Raw genomic sequence first — 19,495 nt, 5'->3', positions numbered from 1 at the left:
CTGACACCCAGCAGCAATCACTCTCCATTTTCCCCTACCCCACCCCCTGGCACCCATGAATCTGTTTTCAGTCTCTATGGATTTGCCTGTTTGGGACATTTTATAAAAAGGGATTCATATAATATATGGTCTTTTGTGACTGATTTCTCTGACTTAGCATAATCTTTTCAAGGTTTATCCGTGTTGGAGCATGTGTCAGTACTTCATTCCTTTTTTATGGCCAAATAATAGTTCCTCCAGTGGATATACCACAGTTTGTTTATCCATTCATATTTAGGTTATTGCCACTTTTTTGGCTACTATGAATAATGCTGCTGCTATAAGCAATCATGTAAAAGTTTTAATGTAGACATATGTTCTCAGTTGTCTTGGGTATACACTTAGGAGTGGAATTGCCTTCTAATGTAGTTATTCTGTTTTTAATAGTAACTCAATTTTTAACAGAACTGCCAGACTGTTTTCCAAAGCACCCGCACCTTTATACATTCCTCTCAGCAATGTATGCAGGTTCCATTTTCTCTAAATTCTAGCCAGTTGTTGGTATTGTCTGTCTCTTCGATTATAGCCTAGTGGGTGTGAAGTGGTATCTCATTGTGGTTTTGATTTGCATTACTCAACCATGAATGATGTTGAGCATTGTTTCCTATGCTTATTGACCATTTATTTCTCTTTGGAGAAGTGTCTGTTCAAATTATTTGCCTGTGTTTAATTGGGTTATATGTTTTATTACTGTTGAGTTATAAGAGTTCTTTGTATATTCTGGACATGAATTCCATATTATTTATGATTTTCAAATATTTTCTCTAATTTTCTGGTTTCTCTTTTTACTTTCTTGGTAGTGTCTTTTAAAGCACAAATGTTTTAAATTTTGATTAAGTTCAATTTACTTGTTGTTGTTGTTGCTTATATTATTTGTATCATATGTAAGAAACTCTTGCTTAATCATGAAGATTTCTGTGTTTTCTTCTGAGTATTTTATAGTTTTTTCTCTTAATATTTAGTTCTTTGATCCATCTTCAGTTCTTTGATCCATCTTCAGTTCTTTGATCCATCTTCAGTTAATTTTTGTATATGGAGTGAGGTAGGATTCCAACTCTTTTTCCCTGTTCAGTTTGAGACGGGCACCTTGGGTATCTTTTTGAATATTCAGTTGCCCCAGCACCATTTATTGAAAAGAGTAGTCTTTCCCCATTAAACTGTCACGGTACCGTTGTCAACAATAAATTGCCCACTAATGTATAGGTTTATTTTTGGACTGTCTCTTGTTTTCCATTAACCTATATACCTTTTTCTATGTAAGTACCTCACAGTCTTGATTATTGTCATAATCAAGTGTGAGCTTTCCAACTTTGAGCTTTTCTTTTTTAAGAATGTTTGGCTCTTCTGTGAATATTAAATACATAAACATATATGAATATGAAATATATAAATGTACAGTGAAGCAGTCATTATGATAGCAAAGAATTAGAAATAATTTAAATATCCAACAGTATGATGGGGTACAATGTAGCTATTAAAATATGTTAACTAAGAATATCTAAAGATATGTTTATATAACATGTCGCCAAGTTCTGGCAAGTGGATTATAAAGTAGTGTGGCCAGGCTGATCCTGTTACTGTGTATATATGAATGTGTCTGGGTAGGTGTATTCATATGTAAGTATGTCTGTATGTGTATATGTGTATGTCTTTGTGTGTGTTAGGCTGGAAATAAATACCTCAAATGAGAAGCTTTTTCATGAACAGCATGGCGAGATTATGGATGATTGTTTTTCTTTGGGCTCTTCTGTATTATGTTTTCATCAATGACTATGTATTATATTGCTAATATGAAATAAAAAAGTTTTTAAAAAAGCACTAGCCTGTTTACCACCTCACAGGTGGGAAACTGCGCAAGCACAGAGAAAAACAATTGATTTAAAGTTTGAAGATTAAAATGAATATTTTTAAAAAGTCAGATTTGAGTTCAAAGAGTGAGCTACAGACAAGATAATTACGTGCCCTTGCGGTTTCAAAACTCATTGTGTAGTTTTAAATAAACATCACAAATTTTAACTCACTATTTGCTAAGATGAATGTTTTTAGAAAGGAACTCTTCTGATTCCAAATCACGTTGATTTAAATGAACACCTCCGCTTTTTAGTCTGCTCTTTACACCGGGCTCTTCTCTGTGGTCAGACAGCCCCATCTGCCATTTTGCATCAGCTCAGCTTACAGACAGTTGTCTATAAAATTTGTGAAATCCCTAGTGAAATTTGACTAACTGAAACCTTAATTAATCAGACATGTGGGGCTTTGTTCTTTAGGAGAAAGATCAAGGAAAAAGAAAATAAAATATTAGGGGCTTAAAACCAACAAAAAGCCCCTAAAGCTCAGCTTTGCATGTGTGCTTTGTGCTTGTTCCACTTTCAGACAAATCGTAAAAATACAAGCAAAAAGAAACCCAAAAAAGCAAATAAAATTAACATAGCCCACAGTCTCTTAGATTTAGCCACCATTTGTGATTCTGTACATGTTACCAGTCTTCAATGCATACACAGAACGCATGCACATGCACACAAGCATGTACGTACATACTCATACATCTGGTAATAAGGTGATGGCTGGGGATGCTTCCTTCCTCGTGGAAGTTTGTAACTGGAATATTAATATTTGCAGTGTGTTGACAACCTTTAGTTTGTGGAGGTGGAGACATCATTTCTCCTTTGGAGCAGACTTCTAATGTTTTTAGAAAAAGTCCCAGTCTGGGCTCTTTAGTTACAAAAATATAAAGGACTTAGCTAGGATACTGAGAGAGAATGTCAGGCTCACCATAAATATGACCGCGGCTGTGTAGTGTGACATGGCTACTAACGAAAGCAAGGCTATTCTTTAGCCTGACCATGCCCTTACTGTAATGGAGAAATGATTTTTGTCTAAATGAAAGTTTGGGTTGGACTGTTGGTGTTCCTTTAAAAAAAAAAGGTTTGGCTCTTCTGTGTCCCTTTCAATTCCATAAGAATCTTAAGATCAGCTTGTCAGTTTCTGCAAAAAAGGGGCCATTGGGATTTTGATAGGAATTGTGTTGAATCTGTTGATCAATTTGGGGGATATTGACATCTTAATAATATTGAATCTTCTAACCCATGAACACAGGATGTTTTTCCATTTATTTAGGTCTTGTTACTTTCTTTTAATGATGTTTTATCGTTTTCAGTGAAGAAGTCTTACACTTCTTTTGTTAAATTTATTCCTTAGTATTTTACATTTTACTCTTTTTGATGCTGTTGTAAATGTAGTTGTTTCCTTAATTTAGTTTTTGGATAGTTCATTGATAGTGAATAGAAATGCAGTTGATTTTTATATATTGATCTTATATGCTATAACCATGTTGACATTGTTTATTAGCTCTAAGAGTGTTTTTGTGGATTCTTTAACATTTTCTGTATAGAAAATACTGTCATCTTTCAGATGACAAGGGCATGTCTAGGTGTGGAACTCGTGAGTTTTTCTTACTTATAGTACTTTACATTTCTTTCTTATTTGTTTTTTACAAGAAACTACAGTATTTCCACTCCCTTAGTTTTCCACTTTTCAAGACATCAAAACATGACTCACTATACAGATGTTTCAGGAGCCCAAACCAATGTATAGGCAAAGAAAATCTCAGGACACTTGAGGATTCTCAGTAGCTTGAGAGGGAGATCAAGGTCTGGTACCCTTATAAGTGATGATTATTAAGACAGAGCTAAATGGAAAGACTGAAATGATTTGTCAGTTTTGATCAGTGTATTTAATTATTAAAAAATTCCCATGATTATTAAATCATCATAAAAAATAATATTAAAAATCTCCCTCTGTATATAGCCATTCATCTACCTACCTTCCCATAATAGGTAATTGCTGTTTTAAGTTTCCTCTGAATTCTTCCAAAGCATTTTTTTTTTTTTATAAATTTATTTATTCATTTATTTATTTTTGGCTGTGTTGGGTCTTCGTTTCTGTGCGAGGGCTTTCTCTAGTTGTGGCAAGCAGGGGCCACTCTTCATCGCGGTGCGCGGGCCTCTCACTGTCACGGCCTCTCTTGCTGCGGAGCACAGGCTCCAGACGCGCAGAGCTCAGTATTTGTAGCTCACGGGCCCAGCTGCTCCGTGGCACGTGGGATCTTCCCAGACCAGGGCTTGAACCCGTGTCCCCTGCATTGGCAGGCAGACTCTCAACCACTGCGCCACCAGGGAAGCCCCCAAAGCATTTTTGTATCTGTATGCTAACAATGAATATTTACTCCTTCCCAACCTTTATTTAAAAGTGGTAGCAAATTACATAACTATTCTATACCTTGGCTTTTTTCACTTAACAAAATGCATGTTATGAGTCTTTCTAATTCAGTGCATAGAGTATTCTCAGTTTTTGAAGACAGCTGTGTAGTATTCCATCACACAAGTGGGTCTCAATAAGAAGGAACAGTTTTACCCCGCTTGGCGGCACATTTGTCAACGTCCGGAGACATTTTTGGTTGTCATAATTGGGGGAAGGGAGGGGTGCTACTGGCATCTAGTGGGCAGGAATCAGAGATGCTGCTAAATCTCTTAAATGCTCAGGTCAGTCCCTCCCCCTTCCAAAGAAGCAGGACAGCACCTCCCTTTCCAAAGAGTTATCTAGTCCAAAATGTCAATAGTGCTGAGATTGAAAAACATACGTTATATGGATATACCCTCATTACATTTCTTAGATATGTATGTAAATTAACATTTTCCATCAAATCTGGGAATACCTTTTATTTCTTCTGACAGTCTTTTGGCCTATAATGACTTCTGATACCACACTACTCAGAGTTAGGCCACAGTCCTAACAGATTAAGGACATAGTTCTCCTCAAGGCTGTCTTCACTTCAGACACCAGCCCCAAGTTCAGAGATCCTCAGGCCACTGTTACTTACGATCGACTGGCTACAAATGCAGGCATTCCCTCAGTTTTGATAATTTGCTAGAATGGCTTGCAGAGCTCAGGACAGTGCTATCTTTACAATTAGCATTGTTATAGTCATAGAATATGTATCAGAACCAGCCAAAGAGTAAGGTGCACACAGCAAAGCTTGGGAAGGTTCCAGATGTGAGAATTCTGTGTCTTCTCCCTATGAAGTCAGGATATATTATCCTCCCAGCTCACTGATGTGTGATAACATGTGGCGTGTTGCCAACCAGGGAACTTCAGCCAAGTTTTGGTGTCCAGAGTTTTTATTGGGGCTTCATTTCATAGGCACTATATATATGTACATATATATATGTATATTTTTAAAGTTTTTGGCTGCGTTGGGTGTTCGTTGCTGTGCGCGTGCTTTCTCTAGTTGCGGTGAGCAGGGGCTACTCTTTGTTGCATTGCGCGGGCTTCTCATTGCGGTGGCTTCTCTCGTTGCGGAGCATAGGCTCTAGGTGCGCAGGCTTCAGTAGTTGCAGCATGTGGGCTCAGTAGTTGTGGCTTGCAGGCTCTAGAGCGCAGGCTCAGTAGTTGTGGTGCATGGGCTTAGTTGTTCCGCGGCACTTGGGATCTTCCTGGGCCAGGGCTCAAACCCATGTCCCCTGAATTGGCAGGGGGTTGGATTCTTTTTTTTTTTCTTGGCTGCGTTGGGTCTTTGTTGCTGCACACAGGCTTTCTCTAGTTGTGGCGAGTGGGGGCTACTCTTTGTTGCGGTGCATGGTCTTCTCATTTCAGTGGCTTCTCTTGTTGCGGAACACGGGCTCTAGGTGAGTGGGCTTCAGTAGTTGTGGCACACGAGCTCAGTAGTTGTGGTTCACAGGCTCTAGAGCCCAGGCTCAGTAGTTGTGGTGCACGGGCTTAGTTGCTCCCCGTCATGTGGGATCTTCCCGGACCAGGGATCTAACCCATGTCCCCTGTATTGGCAGGCGGATTCTTAACCACTGAGCCATCAGGGACATCCCTGCATAGCCACTATTGATTGAATCATTGACCATGTGACTAAACTCAGTCTCTAGCCCCCCGTCCTGTTTCTGGAGGTCTTGCTGCTCAAAACACCAATCCTCTAAACACATGATTTGTCTTTCTGGCCTAGGCAGCCTGCATTCTGAGTCATCTTGTTAGCATAAACTACCTGAGGGCCCACCACCACAAATCACCTTTTTAGTATAAACTGTCAGGTGTGGTCTGAGGGGCCCTGCATAAATAACAAAGACACCACTCCTATCATTCAGGAAATTTCAGGATTAAGAGGTTACCTCCCTGGAACCAGGGAGCTAGCCAAATTCTTTATTACACACTGTCCTTTCTTTCCCTCTCCTCCTTCTTTTTTTTTTTTTTTTTTTGAGGTACGCAGGCCTCTCACTGCTGTGGCCTCTCCCCTTGTGGAGCACAGGCTCCGGACACGCAGGCTCAGCGGCCATGGCTCACGGGCCCAGCCGCTCCGTGGCATGTGGGGATGTTCCCGGACCGGGGCACGAACCCGTGTGCCCTGCATTGGCAGGCGGACTCTCAACCACTGCACCACCAGGGAAGCCCCCTCTCCTCCTTCTTGATGTATACATATATTGATACTGTTTACTGTCCCACAGGTTTCTTTTTTTCTGTTCCTTACACTGTATAATCTCATTTGTTGTATCTTAAAGTTCACTGATTCTTTTTACTGTCAGCTGAAATATTCTGCTGAGTCCTTCTAGTGAATATTTCATTTCAGTTATTATATTTTTTAACTCCAGCTTTTCTATTTGGTTCTTTTCCATAACTTTTCTTTTTATTGATATTGTCTATTTGGTGAGACACGAGTCTCAAACTTACCTTTAGTTTGCTAGATAGAATTTCCTTTAGTTCTTTGAATATATTTAAATAGCTGATTTTAAAACTTTCTGTATTAATGCTTGGACTCTCTCGGTAACAGTATGTACTAACTGCTGCTTTTCCTGATTATGGGTCACACTTTTGTTTCTTTGCATGTCTTTAAAATTTGTTGATAACTGGACGTTTTAATTAATGTAACGTGACACCTTCATAAATCAGAGTCTTTGCCCTACCAAGGTTTGTTGTTGCAACTGTTGTTTGTTTAGTGAGTTTACTGTGTTGATTCTTCAAAGTCTGTATTCTTCATCGCATGTAGCCTCTTAAGTCTCTGTTTGTTAGCTTATTGGCCGACTAATGAGTAAACAGAGATTTTCTCAAATGCATGAATCCAAGAAAGTCTCCCAGTTTTTCCCAAGTGTGCCTGTGTACATGCTGGAGTGTGACTTCGGCCCTCAGCCAGGCGGTTTACAACTCTGCCTTAGCCTCTTCAACTCTTGCTTGCTCGAGTGTCAAGGTTAGTTAGGGCCAAGAGTTCAGGGCCTTCAAAGATCTTTCCTGGGCGTGTACACACCCCTGGCCACCATGCACGTGGCCTTTTAGATTCCAAGGAATGTGAGGACTTTTCAAAATCCCTCATAGACATCTCATTCCCTAGCTTTTTCTTCTGTTCCTTTTAGCCAGCTTTATGTTAACCCAACTGCTGTCACCACTCAAACAACGGAGACATTAAACAGTTACTCCTGATTGTTTTTGACAAACACCTCCAGGAAAAAGGCACTTGGCACCAAGTAATGTCTGATTCCGCTCAAATAAAGAGAATGCTAGACTTTCCTAGTCTGCTGGTTTTCACCTTTATTGCAGGGCTGTTGGTTTTCAAGGCTCCTGCATAGCTGGGGACAAGTAGATAGTAATAGGGCAAGTTAAATGTCATAAAGGTAACTTTTCCTACTGCGATTCCAGTATTCTACTTTCTGTGTCTATGCGTTTGCCTATTCCAGGTATTTCATGTAAGTGGCATCATGCAGTGTTTGTCACTTTTGTGTTTTGCTTATTTTAAGGTTCATACATGTTGCAGCATGTATCACAATTTCCTTCCTGTTAAGATTAAATGATGTATATACCACATTTGGTTTATTCATTCAAATGCTGATGGACATTTGGGTTGTTTCCCCCTTTTGGCTATTGTGAACATTTAGTTCAATTCTACAATTGTACAATTATCTGCAAGTCCTTGCTTTCAGTTCGTTTTGATATATACCTGGAAGTGGAATTGCTGGATCATACAGTAATTTTGTGTTTAACATTTTGAGGAACCACCAAACTGTTTTCCATAGCACGTCCTCACCAAGCCCTCTTAGTTTCTGTCATTTCGATTATAGCCATTCTGGTTGGTGTGAAGTGGTATCCCATTATGGTTTTGATTTGCATTTCCCTAAGGACTAATGAGACTGAACATCTTTTCAGGTGCTTATTAGCGATTTGTATATCTTCTTTGGAGAAATGTCTGCTTGGGTCCTTTGCCCATTTTCAAAATGGGTTTTTTTTTAAATTGATGTTGAAGTGTAGGAGTTCTTTATATATTTTGGATATTCATCCCTTATCAGACATATGATTTGCAAACATTTTCTTCCATTCTGTCAGTTCTCTTTTCACTTTCTTCATGGTGTCCTTTGATTCACGAAAGTTTCTACAAGTAACGTCCAACATTAGAGGATGAAATAAATGTTACTGTTCATTTGTAAAAAGGAATATTATGCAGCATTCTAAAAGTATTGAATAGAGTTGTTATGTTCAGAAATGCAGAGCTAAGGTATATTCAACTGGAAAGGTAGGCTGAAAAATGCACATATACCTATGTATAAATCAATATGGGACTTCCCTGGCGGTCCAGTGGATAAGACTCTGAGCTTCCACTGCAGGGGGCGTGGGTTCGATCCTTGGTCAGGGAACTAAGATCCCGCATGCTGCATGGCGTGGCCAAATAATTAAAAAAAAAAAAAATCAGTATACATGGAGACCACAGAAATATTTTTCTAGAGATTGGAATGAGGGGAAGAATTTTCATTTTTACTTTATACAATTTATATATACAAAGTTTAGTATTTTCTAAATATGTGTAGAAGCACAAATAACTTTTGTCATAATATTTTAAATATTAATTTTAAAGTATTAAAATTAGTTTTTGATGAAGTCCTATTTACCTCTTTTTTCTTTGTGTTGCCTGTGATTTTGGTGTCATATCATAAAAATCATAGTCAAATTCAGTGTCAAATTCAGTGTCATGAAGATTTTCCCTAATGTCTTCTTCTAAAAGTTTCATGGTTTAGCTCTTATGTTGATGTCTTTGATATATTTTGAGTTAGTTTTTGTGTGTGCTGTGAGGTAATGGTCTCACTTTATTCTTTTGCATGTGGATGTCCAGTTTTCCCAGCATCATTTGTTAAAAAAAAACAAACAAAAAACCAGTATTTTTGAAAGAAGCTCTTTCTTGTGCTGACTGTTAATGCGTTTAGACACACACACAAAAATATTGGCCGAATTCGGTTGCATGTCTCCTCATGAATAAGAATAGGTCCCAGTAGTTTCGTTAAGGAATTTGTTCTTCATGGAGCTTCAGGAATGAAACATGAAATGAATGGGTTTGGCTAGATAAGAATTTAAATATTATGACAAAAGTTATATGTGCTTCCACACATATTTAGAAAATACTAAATTTGGGAAATACTCAATTATATAACGTAAAAATGAAAGTTCTTACCCTCATCCCTAGAGAAATATTTCTGTATGTCTCTGTATATTGATTTATATATATGTATAAGTGCATTTTTCAGCTTTTTAGCTTACTTTTCTGATTGAATGTATCTTAGCACTGCATTTCTGGACATAACTCTGTCTTAAAACTTTTAGATTGCTGCTGTTCCTTTTTAAGAATGAATAATCATTTATTTTATCCCTTAATGTTGGACGTTGCTTGTAGATGTACACTTTTGTAAATAATGGTCAGTGAATCTTCTAATATGTATATCTTTGTACTTTGTAATTTTTTGAGAAATACCAATTATTGGAACTGTGTCAGAGGGTAATAATGTACATTTAAAATTTTGCACTAAATTCACTGTATATAAAAGCATATGATATAGTGTGAGATTCAAAATGTGTATAGAGGTATAAATGAAGAGAAACTGTCACTTATTCGTTCCTGTTCCCCTGCCATTCATCTTTTCTTTCTGGAAGCAACCACTGTGTGTGCGTGTGTATGTGTGTGTAGGTGAGCTGCATTAGAAGGTATGTACATGTAAAATTTTGATAGATTTGCCAGATTGCCTCCTTGAGTTAGGCTTTTTATTGGAATCAGTTCAGGTTTGTAATAGAGACCAAAGTTTTATACATGAGCTTACATCTATAGCAAGTCATCGATTACCTTTGTAAGTCTTTTGAATTATGCGGTTGGCACATATGCTCATTATTGGCTTATAGTTTGAGAATTTGTGAGTTACTGCTCTTGAGATAAGTAGCCACAGAAGATGCCTGAGTGGAATTTTTAAGACTTGATTGTGTATATTTGATTCACATCTATTCCCCCTGAAAATCATGTTGAAATATGGTTTTGTATGAAATATATTAAGTGTGAAAAACTTGCAAGTTTCCACAGCCGTTTACATTAGATCACCCTCATGCAGTACAAGTTATTTCTATAATATGAGAAGTATAAAGGGAAGAATTAATGATTCTTTAATTAATTCTTTAGTTAATGATTTCTTCTTCCCCAGTGTAATTGTGACTCTGGAAATGTAGGATTACTTGAGATTGAAATGCCTGAGATTGAAAAAGGCTTGGGGTGATTTTTTTTTTTTTTTAAGTATATTAACGCCTGAGAGAATTAATTTGGCTTTCTTCTTTAGAGAGAAGCTAACTGAGTAGATCTCAGGATGGATTTTTGCTTGTATTAACTCTTCAACTAATTTCTAGAGCTTGCTTGTTTCTGTGGTGAGATCAAATAAACATGGGTTTGCATTTCATATTTACTTCTCATTAGCTCTGTGACTTTGAGTAAGTTATTTAATCTTTCTTTTTTTTTTTTTTTATAACAAAGTGAATCAGTTATACATATACATATGTTCCCGTATCTCTTCCCTCTTGCATCTCCCTCCCTCCCACCCTCCTTATCCCACCCCTCTAGGTGGTCACAAAGCACCGAGCTGATCTCCCTGTGCTATGTAGCTGCTTCCCACTAGCTATCTGTTTTACGTTTGGTAGTGTATATATGTCCATGCCTCTCTCGCTTTGTCACAGCTTACCCTTCCCCCTCCCCATATCCTCAAGTCCATTCTCTAGTAGGTCTGTGTCTTTATACCTGTCTTACCCCTAGGTTCTTCATAACCTTTCTTAAATAGGTACCACATCTTCCTCACATTGTTGAATGGATTAGAGATACCGTACATACAGTACCTTCCTTGGCACTGACAGGACCCTATAACGTGGTAACTTCTATTTTTAGCTATTATCAGTACATAAGAAGATACTATAAAGTTAATGATTTTTTAGGTCCTAATAAATTATTATTGACCATATTTGTTTAATGTGCATCTCACCCACACCCTGTTTTCTTTTTTTTTTCCCCTAGGGTGAACTGTCCCATGATCAAGATGTGGTAGAATACATCATGAATCAGCCAAATGTTGTTCCCCGAATCAACTCTAGGATTTTGACAGCTGAGCGAGAATACCTGGATTTAACAGCAACAAGTAAGGAGTATTTCAGGGACAATTTGGGGCCTTTTTGATTTGTCTTTCAGAATCTTTGCATTTATTGGATTGTAATGTTCAGAATTTCTGATAACCCAAGATTGTGACACGGTTTCCTTCACCTTGAGTTCATTATATGAGCTTCTAAATTCACAAGCGTTTCCTCCAAAAGGAGAGAAATTCTTCCTGGATAAATCTTTGTAAACTTTGAAAGATATTCAGTGCCTTTTAAATGCCAACTAAATGTAGGCATTAGATGGTAAGAGTGGACCTAGATTGTTGACTTTCTTACAGTCCTGAAGCTCTTAAGCAGCTATCTTCTTTCTCATTATGCAGTCAGTCAGTGATAATGTCGACAAATAGCTCAGGTAGCTATACTCTGAGAACTTAAGAATGCCTTTTTAACAAATAAAGCTTCATTGAGAAATAGTGTACATCAGCGGTCCTCAACCTTTTTGGCACCAGGGACCAGTTTCGTGGAAGACAGTTTTTCCATGGACCGAGGGTGTGTGGGGGGTGGTTTCGGGGTGATTCAGGTGCATTACATTTATCATGCGCTTTATTTCTGTTATTATTACATTGTAATATATAATGAAATAATTATACAACTCACCATAATGCAGAATCAGTGGAAGCCCTGAGCTTGGGGCTCAGGTGTGGGTTGGGCTACGCATGGACTAAAATAAGTGTCGGATTCTGACTTAAAGCCTGCCGCCAGATGCAGCTTAATTGTCACTTGCCACTCACTGATAGGGTTTCGATATGAGTCTGCAAGCAGTTGATTTATGGTCTCCATGCAAGTGAAACCTCTCTGCTAATGATAATCTGTATTTGCGGCCACTCCCCAGCGCTAGCATCACCGCCTCAGTTCCACCTCAGATCATCAGGCATTAGTTTCTCACGAGGAGGGCGCTACCTAGATCCCTCGCACGCGCAGTTCACAGTAGGGTTTGTGCTCCTATGAGAATCTCATGCCACCACTGATCTGACAGGAGGCGGAACTCAGGCGGTAATGCGAGCGATGGGGAGTGGCTGTAAATACAGATGGAGCTTCGCTGGCTCACCCGCCACTCACCTCCTGCTGTGCAGCCCATCTCCTAACAGGCCATGGGCCGGTATTGGTCCATGGCCTGGGGATTGGTGACCCCTGGTGTCCATGCCATAAAACTCAACCTTTCAAAGTGTACAGTTGTAAGTGCACAGTTGTTAGTATACTCTCAAAGTTGTGTGAGCATCACGCTGACCTTAGAACATTATCATCCTCCCCAGAAGAAACGACGTAGTCACTCTCCATTTCCCCCTTTTCCTGTCCTTCAGCAACCACTAATTAAGTTTCTGTTTCTATGGATTTTTCTATTCTGGATATTTCATATAATTGGACGTTTTTTGTGACTGGCTTCTTTCATTTAGCATAAAGTTTTTAAGGTTCATCCATGTCGTAGCCTGTCTCAGAACTTCATTCCTTTTGCTTTTTTTCAGATAATAAATACCATAAATCACAAACATAAATATAACTTCATTGTCTGACAGTTCTGGAGGACTTCATTCCTTTTTATGACTGATTCATATTCCATTGTATAGATAGGCCACACTTTGCTTATCTGTGCCTCAGTTGATGAGTGTTTTAGGTTGTTTCCACAAGAATACCTTTTTTTTTTTTGCGGTACGCGGGCCTCTCACTGTTGTGGCCTCTCCCGTTGCGGAGCACAGGCTCCGGACGCGCAGGCTCAGCACCCATGGCTCACGGGCCCAGCCGCTCCGCGGCATGTGGGATCTTCCAGGACCAGGGCATGAACCCGTGTCCCCTGCATCGGCAGGCGGACTCTCAAACACTGCGCCACCAGGGAAGCCCAAGAATACCTTTTTAAGAGGTTAAGCCCAGGTACAATTTGTTCCTTTTGCCTTCCTGGAGACTCTTAAGGCCGCTTTAACAAACTGCTGGAAACACAGTAGAGTTACCACTTGCTCAGGAAATCTCACTGGGGAGGAAAGGATATGTGTAATGGTGAAGTCAAAGCCAAGTGTATTTGTTGTTGTAGTTGAATATAGTGAATATATAGATCTGTTTATGGTTGTTACTTTATTGCAACTACCCCTATTCTACTTGAAACTAAATTCCTTTCCTTTCAGGCAGAAGAAAATGTTTAAATATAGGCAGAGGAAAAATGCACATGTATGCTTATATTTGAAAAAGAAAGTAAGAAAGTGCTTTTTACCAGATGTATTAGTAGAGCAAGGCAAGCAGTATTATGAATTTTTGTCCTGAGTTTTTGTCGTTGCCATCATTTTAAATTAAATTATAAAGAGTTACCTTTGCAGTACTCATGAATAAGGACCATAAAAGTAGTTCTGTGTTTGGGTATCGTTCTCCACTGAGTGTTACAGTCCTCAGCTGTGAAATGATGCTGTTCCACAGTGGCAAGGATGCAGTTTGCTTGGTGAGCATTTTGGAGCTCCCAGTGAAAGAGCAGCTGGCATCCTCCTAACCCAGTTGTCATAGCTCCATCATCTACGCTGCTCTTGGCCTTTGCTGTCTGGCGACTCAGTTTTAAGGCCATGGTGCTTCCTCCCTTCTGCTACATGAAGTCATGGGCAGTGTCTGTCTTATTTACCATTGCTTACCTTTGCTAGACTACTGACTGAACAGTTAGTAGGCCCTTGGTGTGCTTTGTTGAATGAAAGGATAGACGGGTTAGTGGGTGGACAGACAAATACATGGGAGAGTGGGCAAGCAAGATGTGCTTGGAGGACATTGCAAGAAACGGGGCATTTGTATTGGGGAGTAAATAATGCAAAGGCCTGGGAAGATTGCTGGAGATAAAGAAGGGGTTTATGATACCAGGCTGGAGACCAGTTTGTAGGTAGGAAGAAATTACAAAGTATTGAGAGCAAGGGAATGACTTGATGAAACTGGAATTTTAGCAAGAGTTATCTGAGGGGGAAATGATTAATAAGAGCATTGCCCATAGGCACTAATCAGAAAAGAAACATATCTGAAAATGACCTTTTGTTTCTCTTAAGGTTAAAAATGTTACTTTGGTAGATGTGAAATAACTAAAACAAGAGTTTTAAAAAATATTTTCTCTCCCATTCATCCCCTCTTACCCCCAAATAGGATAGGGAAGAGTTTACTATGGGGATGGACTATGGAAAGGAGAGATGAAGTTAAGAGTGTCTCTTTAAAAGATCGTCCTGTAGGTGTAAAGTGAAAAGAGTGGGAGTAGAATAAATTTAAACCATCAAACTGACAAACACATATCTGAGAGTTATGTGTGAGATGTGTACATTTTCTATTTGTGTCTTAAAATGTGATTAATGGGGTGGGTCATGTTGTGAACTTGTTCAATAAACTTGAAACAATATATTTCGCTCATGCATTTTATTAAAATGTATATCATGGTCAAATGAGATTATCAACTGAATATTAACATTAGATTGAATTTAGGCATATTAATTATAAATCTACTTTAATTTTGATTTCAGATAACTTTTTTGTGGATGATTATGCTAGATTTACCGTCTTGGATTCCCAAGGCAAGACTGCTGCTATAGCCAACAGTATGAATTATCTGACCAAGAAAGGTAATACATTTTAGGCTTACCTTGGATTCAACTTGTTTCTCCTTTTTTTTTTTCATATTTACAAAAACCTTAATTTTTAGTGTCTGTTGGGAAAGAGATTCCATAATTTCTTTTATTACTTTGTATAATTATTTGAGTCTAGAAGATATCTGTTTAAAATTTAATTTTTTATAGATATTTGAAAATTCAGATGTTATCTTTATAAATTTTATATTAGACATTAAAGGTAAAAAGAAAAATTTTTTCATGGTTCAAAATGGAAAAAGAATTATGATGTAAAAATGGGTTAATGGATTGAAAATTGGTTTGACTTGTCTCTTCAATGACAATATTGGGTTAATTGTTTTTAGGATTTGTAAGATCAGCTTGGTACAAGAAGTCCTTGTGCACGTTTTTAAACTGATTTTGATGCAGTTATTTATTCAGATTAAAATTGTGTAAAATGATATCCTCTTAACGGCAGACGGGTGCTTTCCCCTCTGGTCACACTTATTACCCTTTCAGAGCACTGACTGTCATGTAAGGCAGCTATTTTTTTTTTTTTTGGCTGTGCCATGTGGCATCTTAGTTCCCTGACCAGGGATCAAACCCGTGCCCCCTGCATTGGGAGCGCAGAGTCTTAACCACTGGACCGCCAGGGAAGTCCCTAAGGCAGCTATTTTTATCTACTGTGGTCTTCTCCCAGAGAGAATTTCTGATTTCCCAGATATATGTTTAAGTACAGGCAAGTGCTCCATTTGTTTCCTCAAAGAAATTGGTTCTGAGGGGTCCTGGAACAGTGCTGTAACCCTAATGGGACTAAGGAGCGAAAAGAAGCATAGGTGATGTTGGGTATTATTTAAAATTTGACTCTTACAGTTGGCATTAATTAGAGAAATGACATTTTCTTTTCTTCTACTCTTTTTCCTTTACTTTTGTCCAGGAATGTCCTCCAAGGAAATCTATGGTAACTTTAAATTTCAGAATGTTCTATTCCTTTTGTTAATTAATTATCTTATGTGGTTTCAGGCACCACTGTAATTCAGAATTTATTGACACTTTATTGGGATGTTTCTGTAACCTGTGGGTAACATAATTTATCAATGCAGATAAATTCTGTGTATAAATGTTTGCCAAGAATTATATTTTAGAAAGTTAATAAATGAATATGATTAAAGACTATAATATGTTATCCACACATTCAAAGACTCTTTGATTTTACATGCTAACAGATTCCCAAATCAAAATAGAATTAATAAGTGCATGTTCTTAGTTTTTAACTAAGCCGCATGGAAGGTTACCCTGCTTTCATTCTAGTATCAGAGTTTCAAAACTTTTGCTTTGTATCCTTATTAAACTTGTCATTTTCTTATTTTTTGCATGGTTTTCAGAAACTACTTGGCTTAATAGCAATATTGAAACATAGGATGTGCTTTTTCCCCTCCCACTCAATATGTTGTTTTTGTTTTTCTACAGATGATTCTTTTATTAGGCCAGTAACTTTTTGGATTGTTGGGGATTTTGATAGCCCTCCTGGAAGGCAATTATTGTATGATGCTATTAAACATCAGGCAAGTATCTACGGCTTCATTCCGTATCTTTGTTTGAGGCTGCAGTTATCTTCATGGGCATATGTGTGCTGATAATGTTCTGGTGGGGAGGCTGGATCCTGCTTTTTTGGTGCTTGAGGGAAAGAAGCGTTATTTTTTCAGAGGTCTGGCAGCTAGTGAGAAAACAGAGAAGACTGCAATATTCTGGCTTTATGTAAGGGAATAGATTTTTTTTTTTTTGGCTGTGCCGTGCAGCTTGCAGGATCTTAGTTACCTGACCAGGGATTGAACCCGGGCTCCCTGCAGTGGAAGCACAGAATCCTAACCACTGGACCGCCAGGGAAGTCCCAGGAATAGATTCTTTTAGAGGAAAAAATAATAAGATCGTCATCATAGACAAGTTTTTATTGTATGACTGTTCATGTTCTTGCTGCAGATGCTGCAAAGTTTGTGTCGTATATTGTATGGGAGAGACAGGGTCCTTATATTGAGAGAGGTCCAGATATGGGAGAAATACCACAGAGGCACATTAGCACGTGTATAATAGAAGTAGGTGTAGGCATGCAGAGGGATGCACATATGGGTGGTCCGAAAGTTGTGCAGCATATAAACTGTAGAAGTGGAGTGAATGGGCAGTGGTGAACGGTTGAAAAATAATCAATCCTTCTAGAGATTGTCACTGTCAGAGAGAGAGATGTTACATTTCCTTTTCCTGAGCGGTTTCAGATTGGATCTTCGTCCACGTTTCACACCCCTCCTGTGTCCCCTTGCCACTCTGTGTCCCAGGGAGGCTTACTGAAATATCCAGGTGATTTCAGCTTCACTGATGTGCTGAGTGCCTTTATTGTCTAAGGGAACAGACTGGATGGTGCGGTCAGTTGTATCAGGAGTAGTCCAGGCGAAGGACGATACACGTATAACGCACTCTAACTCAAATTGACAAATGCTCCAGTGGTGAAAAGTGGGAGAACAGGGAGGGAGTAATTGAAGTAAAATATAGGTTCAAAAGACATGCACAAATCAATAGGATGTAGTGTCACAGAGTCAACACACCCATGTGACCACCACGCAGGTACAGAAACAAGTACCGAAGTCCTAAAAGCACGCCCCTGCTTGTGGCCGCATCACTAGCCCTCCCCGTCCCTCTTCTCACATCCTAGGTTTGCCTGCTTTTTACTTTAGTTAAATGGACTCTTATAATACGTACTTGTTTGTGTCTGGTTTCTTTACTCAACATTTTGGAGATTTACCCCTGTTATTACAGGTAGTGGTAGTTAGTTCTTTTTCATTGTACAGTATTGTATCATATGGCTGTACCACAAAGTTTTGTTTGTTTAGTCTGTTTGATGGACAATTGGGTTGTTTTTAGATTGGGGCTAGAAGAATGCTGCAGTGAATACTCTTGTACATGTTTTTAGATACACATAAGTATGAATTTATGTTGCTCATGGCCCTTTTTTGGTTTTGTGGGCCCCAGATATCTTCTCCCACATGGATTCTTGACTTTTGACCCAAGAAGAGATTAATTTTCATGTGAATGAAGGGTCTGAGCAGAGCCCTTCAAGAGGGTTGGGACTTAAGGAAATGAAGACGGGTATAGCTGGGGTTCACATACCAATGTGAGGCATAACATGCATTAGAAGAATGCAAAATGTGTTGGGGAAATACAGGACTCTGATGGTCTGTAATGTATGCTGTATTTACAGGGATGGTAAGAAATGAAGTTGAAAAGGTAGGCTGGGGGCCAGTTCATGCAGGGATTTGAATGCCTGATTATAGCATTTTAATTTTACTCTGTATGCAGAGGAGAACTACCAAAGACTTAAGTGTTACTTGCTACTTATGGGATATGACTGATATTAATGCTGCTTTTTAAATTCAAGGCATCTACCATATAACTCTTATTTCCCTTTTTGTAAATAGAAATCCAGTAACAATGTTAGAGTAAGCATGATCAATAATCCTAGTGAAGATATAAGTTATGAGAAAACTCAGGTCTCCAGAGCAATCTGGGCAGCTCTCCAAACACAGACCTCTAACTCTGCTAAGAACTTCATCACAAAAATGGCCAAGGAGGAGACTGCAGAGGCGCTGGCTGCAGGAGCTGACATTGGGGAGTTCTCCGTTGGGGTAAGTCTGTGTGTGGCACGAGGCTGCCTTGTATTGTTATTTCAGAAGTCCATTCCCATGGGCTGATGTGTCCTGTTCCTGTTGATGATCAGGATTTGTGATTTTAGTTCTGAGCTCAGATGATTTTTTTTTTTTTTAATTGGAAGGGTCTTACCAAGAAATAACAATTCTGCCATATTCCCCTTATCACTTTTAAACTTGCTAGGCTTCAAGATGTACATGATATAAGCTTATATATGTTTTAAGCACAAAGCCATTGGTTTTGTAAGTTTTAAAAGACAGATAATATTTGATTTGTTTGTAGAACAAAGAAAAATATTTGTTTATAGAGATTGAAGCTACTTAATGAGTTAGAGGCTTATGTGCTCTTGATGTATTTCCAACATAAGCCCATTTTATTAACTTATGTTACATACTTTTGACTATTTTGTAGTTTTAAGATTTCTTATAAAATGATGAATGTATTGATATTTCAGTTAAAAAAAAGACGAAATTAGCAAGATTTTAAAATGCAGAATAAAGGTATCATGAATTGTAGTTTGCCAATTGAACAATTACATAAAGGAACAGGAAAAGGAAATAAGCATTACTTGATAAGTGGGAGGTTGGGAAAAAATGGGAGAGCGAGTGGGGAACGGAGACATCGTAGTGTTAATTATTAAAATTAGTCACTACATTCCACTAAAAGAGCATTTTATGACTTATTCATATGATTATTCATGTTTATGGTTTTCTTAATAA

The 19,495-nt window shown here is 38.4% G+C and overlaps 1 protein-coding gene across 1 annotated transcript in view; it reads left to right on the top strand.

Annotated features, from left to right (window-relative positions):
- The window catches only part of UGGT1 (UDP-glucose glycoprotein glucosyltransferase 1), a 120,644-nt gene that overhangs the window by 65,282 nt on the left and 35,867 nt on the right, over nt 1-19,495 (top strand). Inside the window, exons 19-23 of the mRNA XM_024738001.1 lie at nt 11,393-11,513; nt 14,997-15,095; nt 16,018-16,041; nt 16,551-16,645; nt 18,548-18,754. Of these exons, the coding sequence (XP_024593769.1) occupies nt 11,393-11,513; nt 14,997-15,095; nt 16,018-16,041; nt 16,551-16,645; nt 18,548-18,754 (546 nt within the window). The remainder of the gene's footprint in view (nt 1-11,392; nt 11,514-14,996; nt 15,096-16,017; nt 16,042-16,550; nt 16,646-18,547; nt 18,755-19,495) is intronic.

This window comes from Neophocaena asiaeorientalis, unplaced genomic scaffold, assembly GCF_003031525.2.
Source record: "Neophocaena asiaeorientalis asiaeorientalis breed wild unplaced genomic scaffold, Neophocaena_asiaeorientalis_V1.1 scaffold98, whole genome shotgun sequence".
Lineage (NCBI taxonomy): Eukaryota > Metazoa > Chordata > Mammalia > Artiodactyla > Phocoenidae > Neophocaena > Neophocaena asiaeorientalis.
This window is presented reverse-complemented; position numbering and strand designations above follow the sequence as displayed.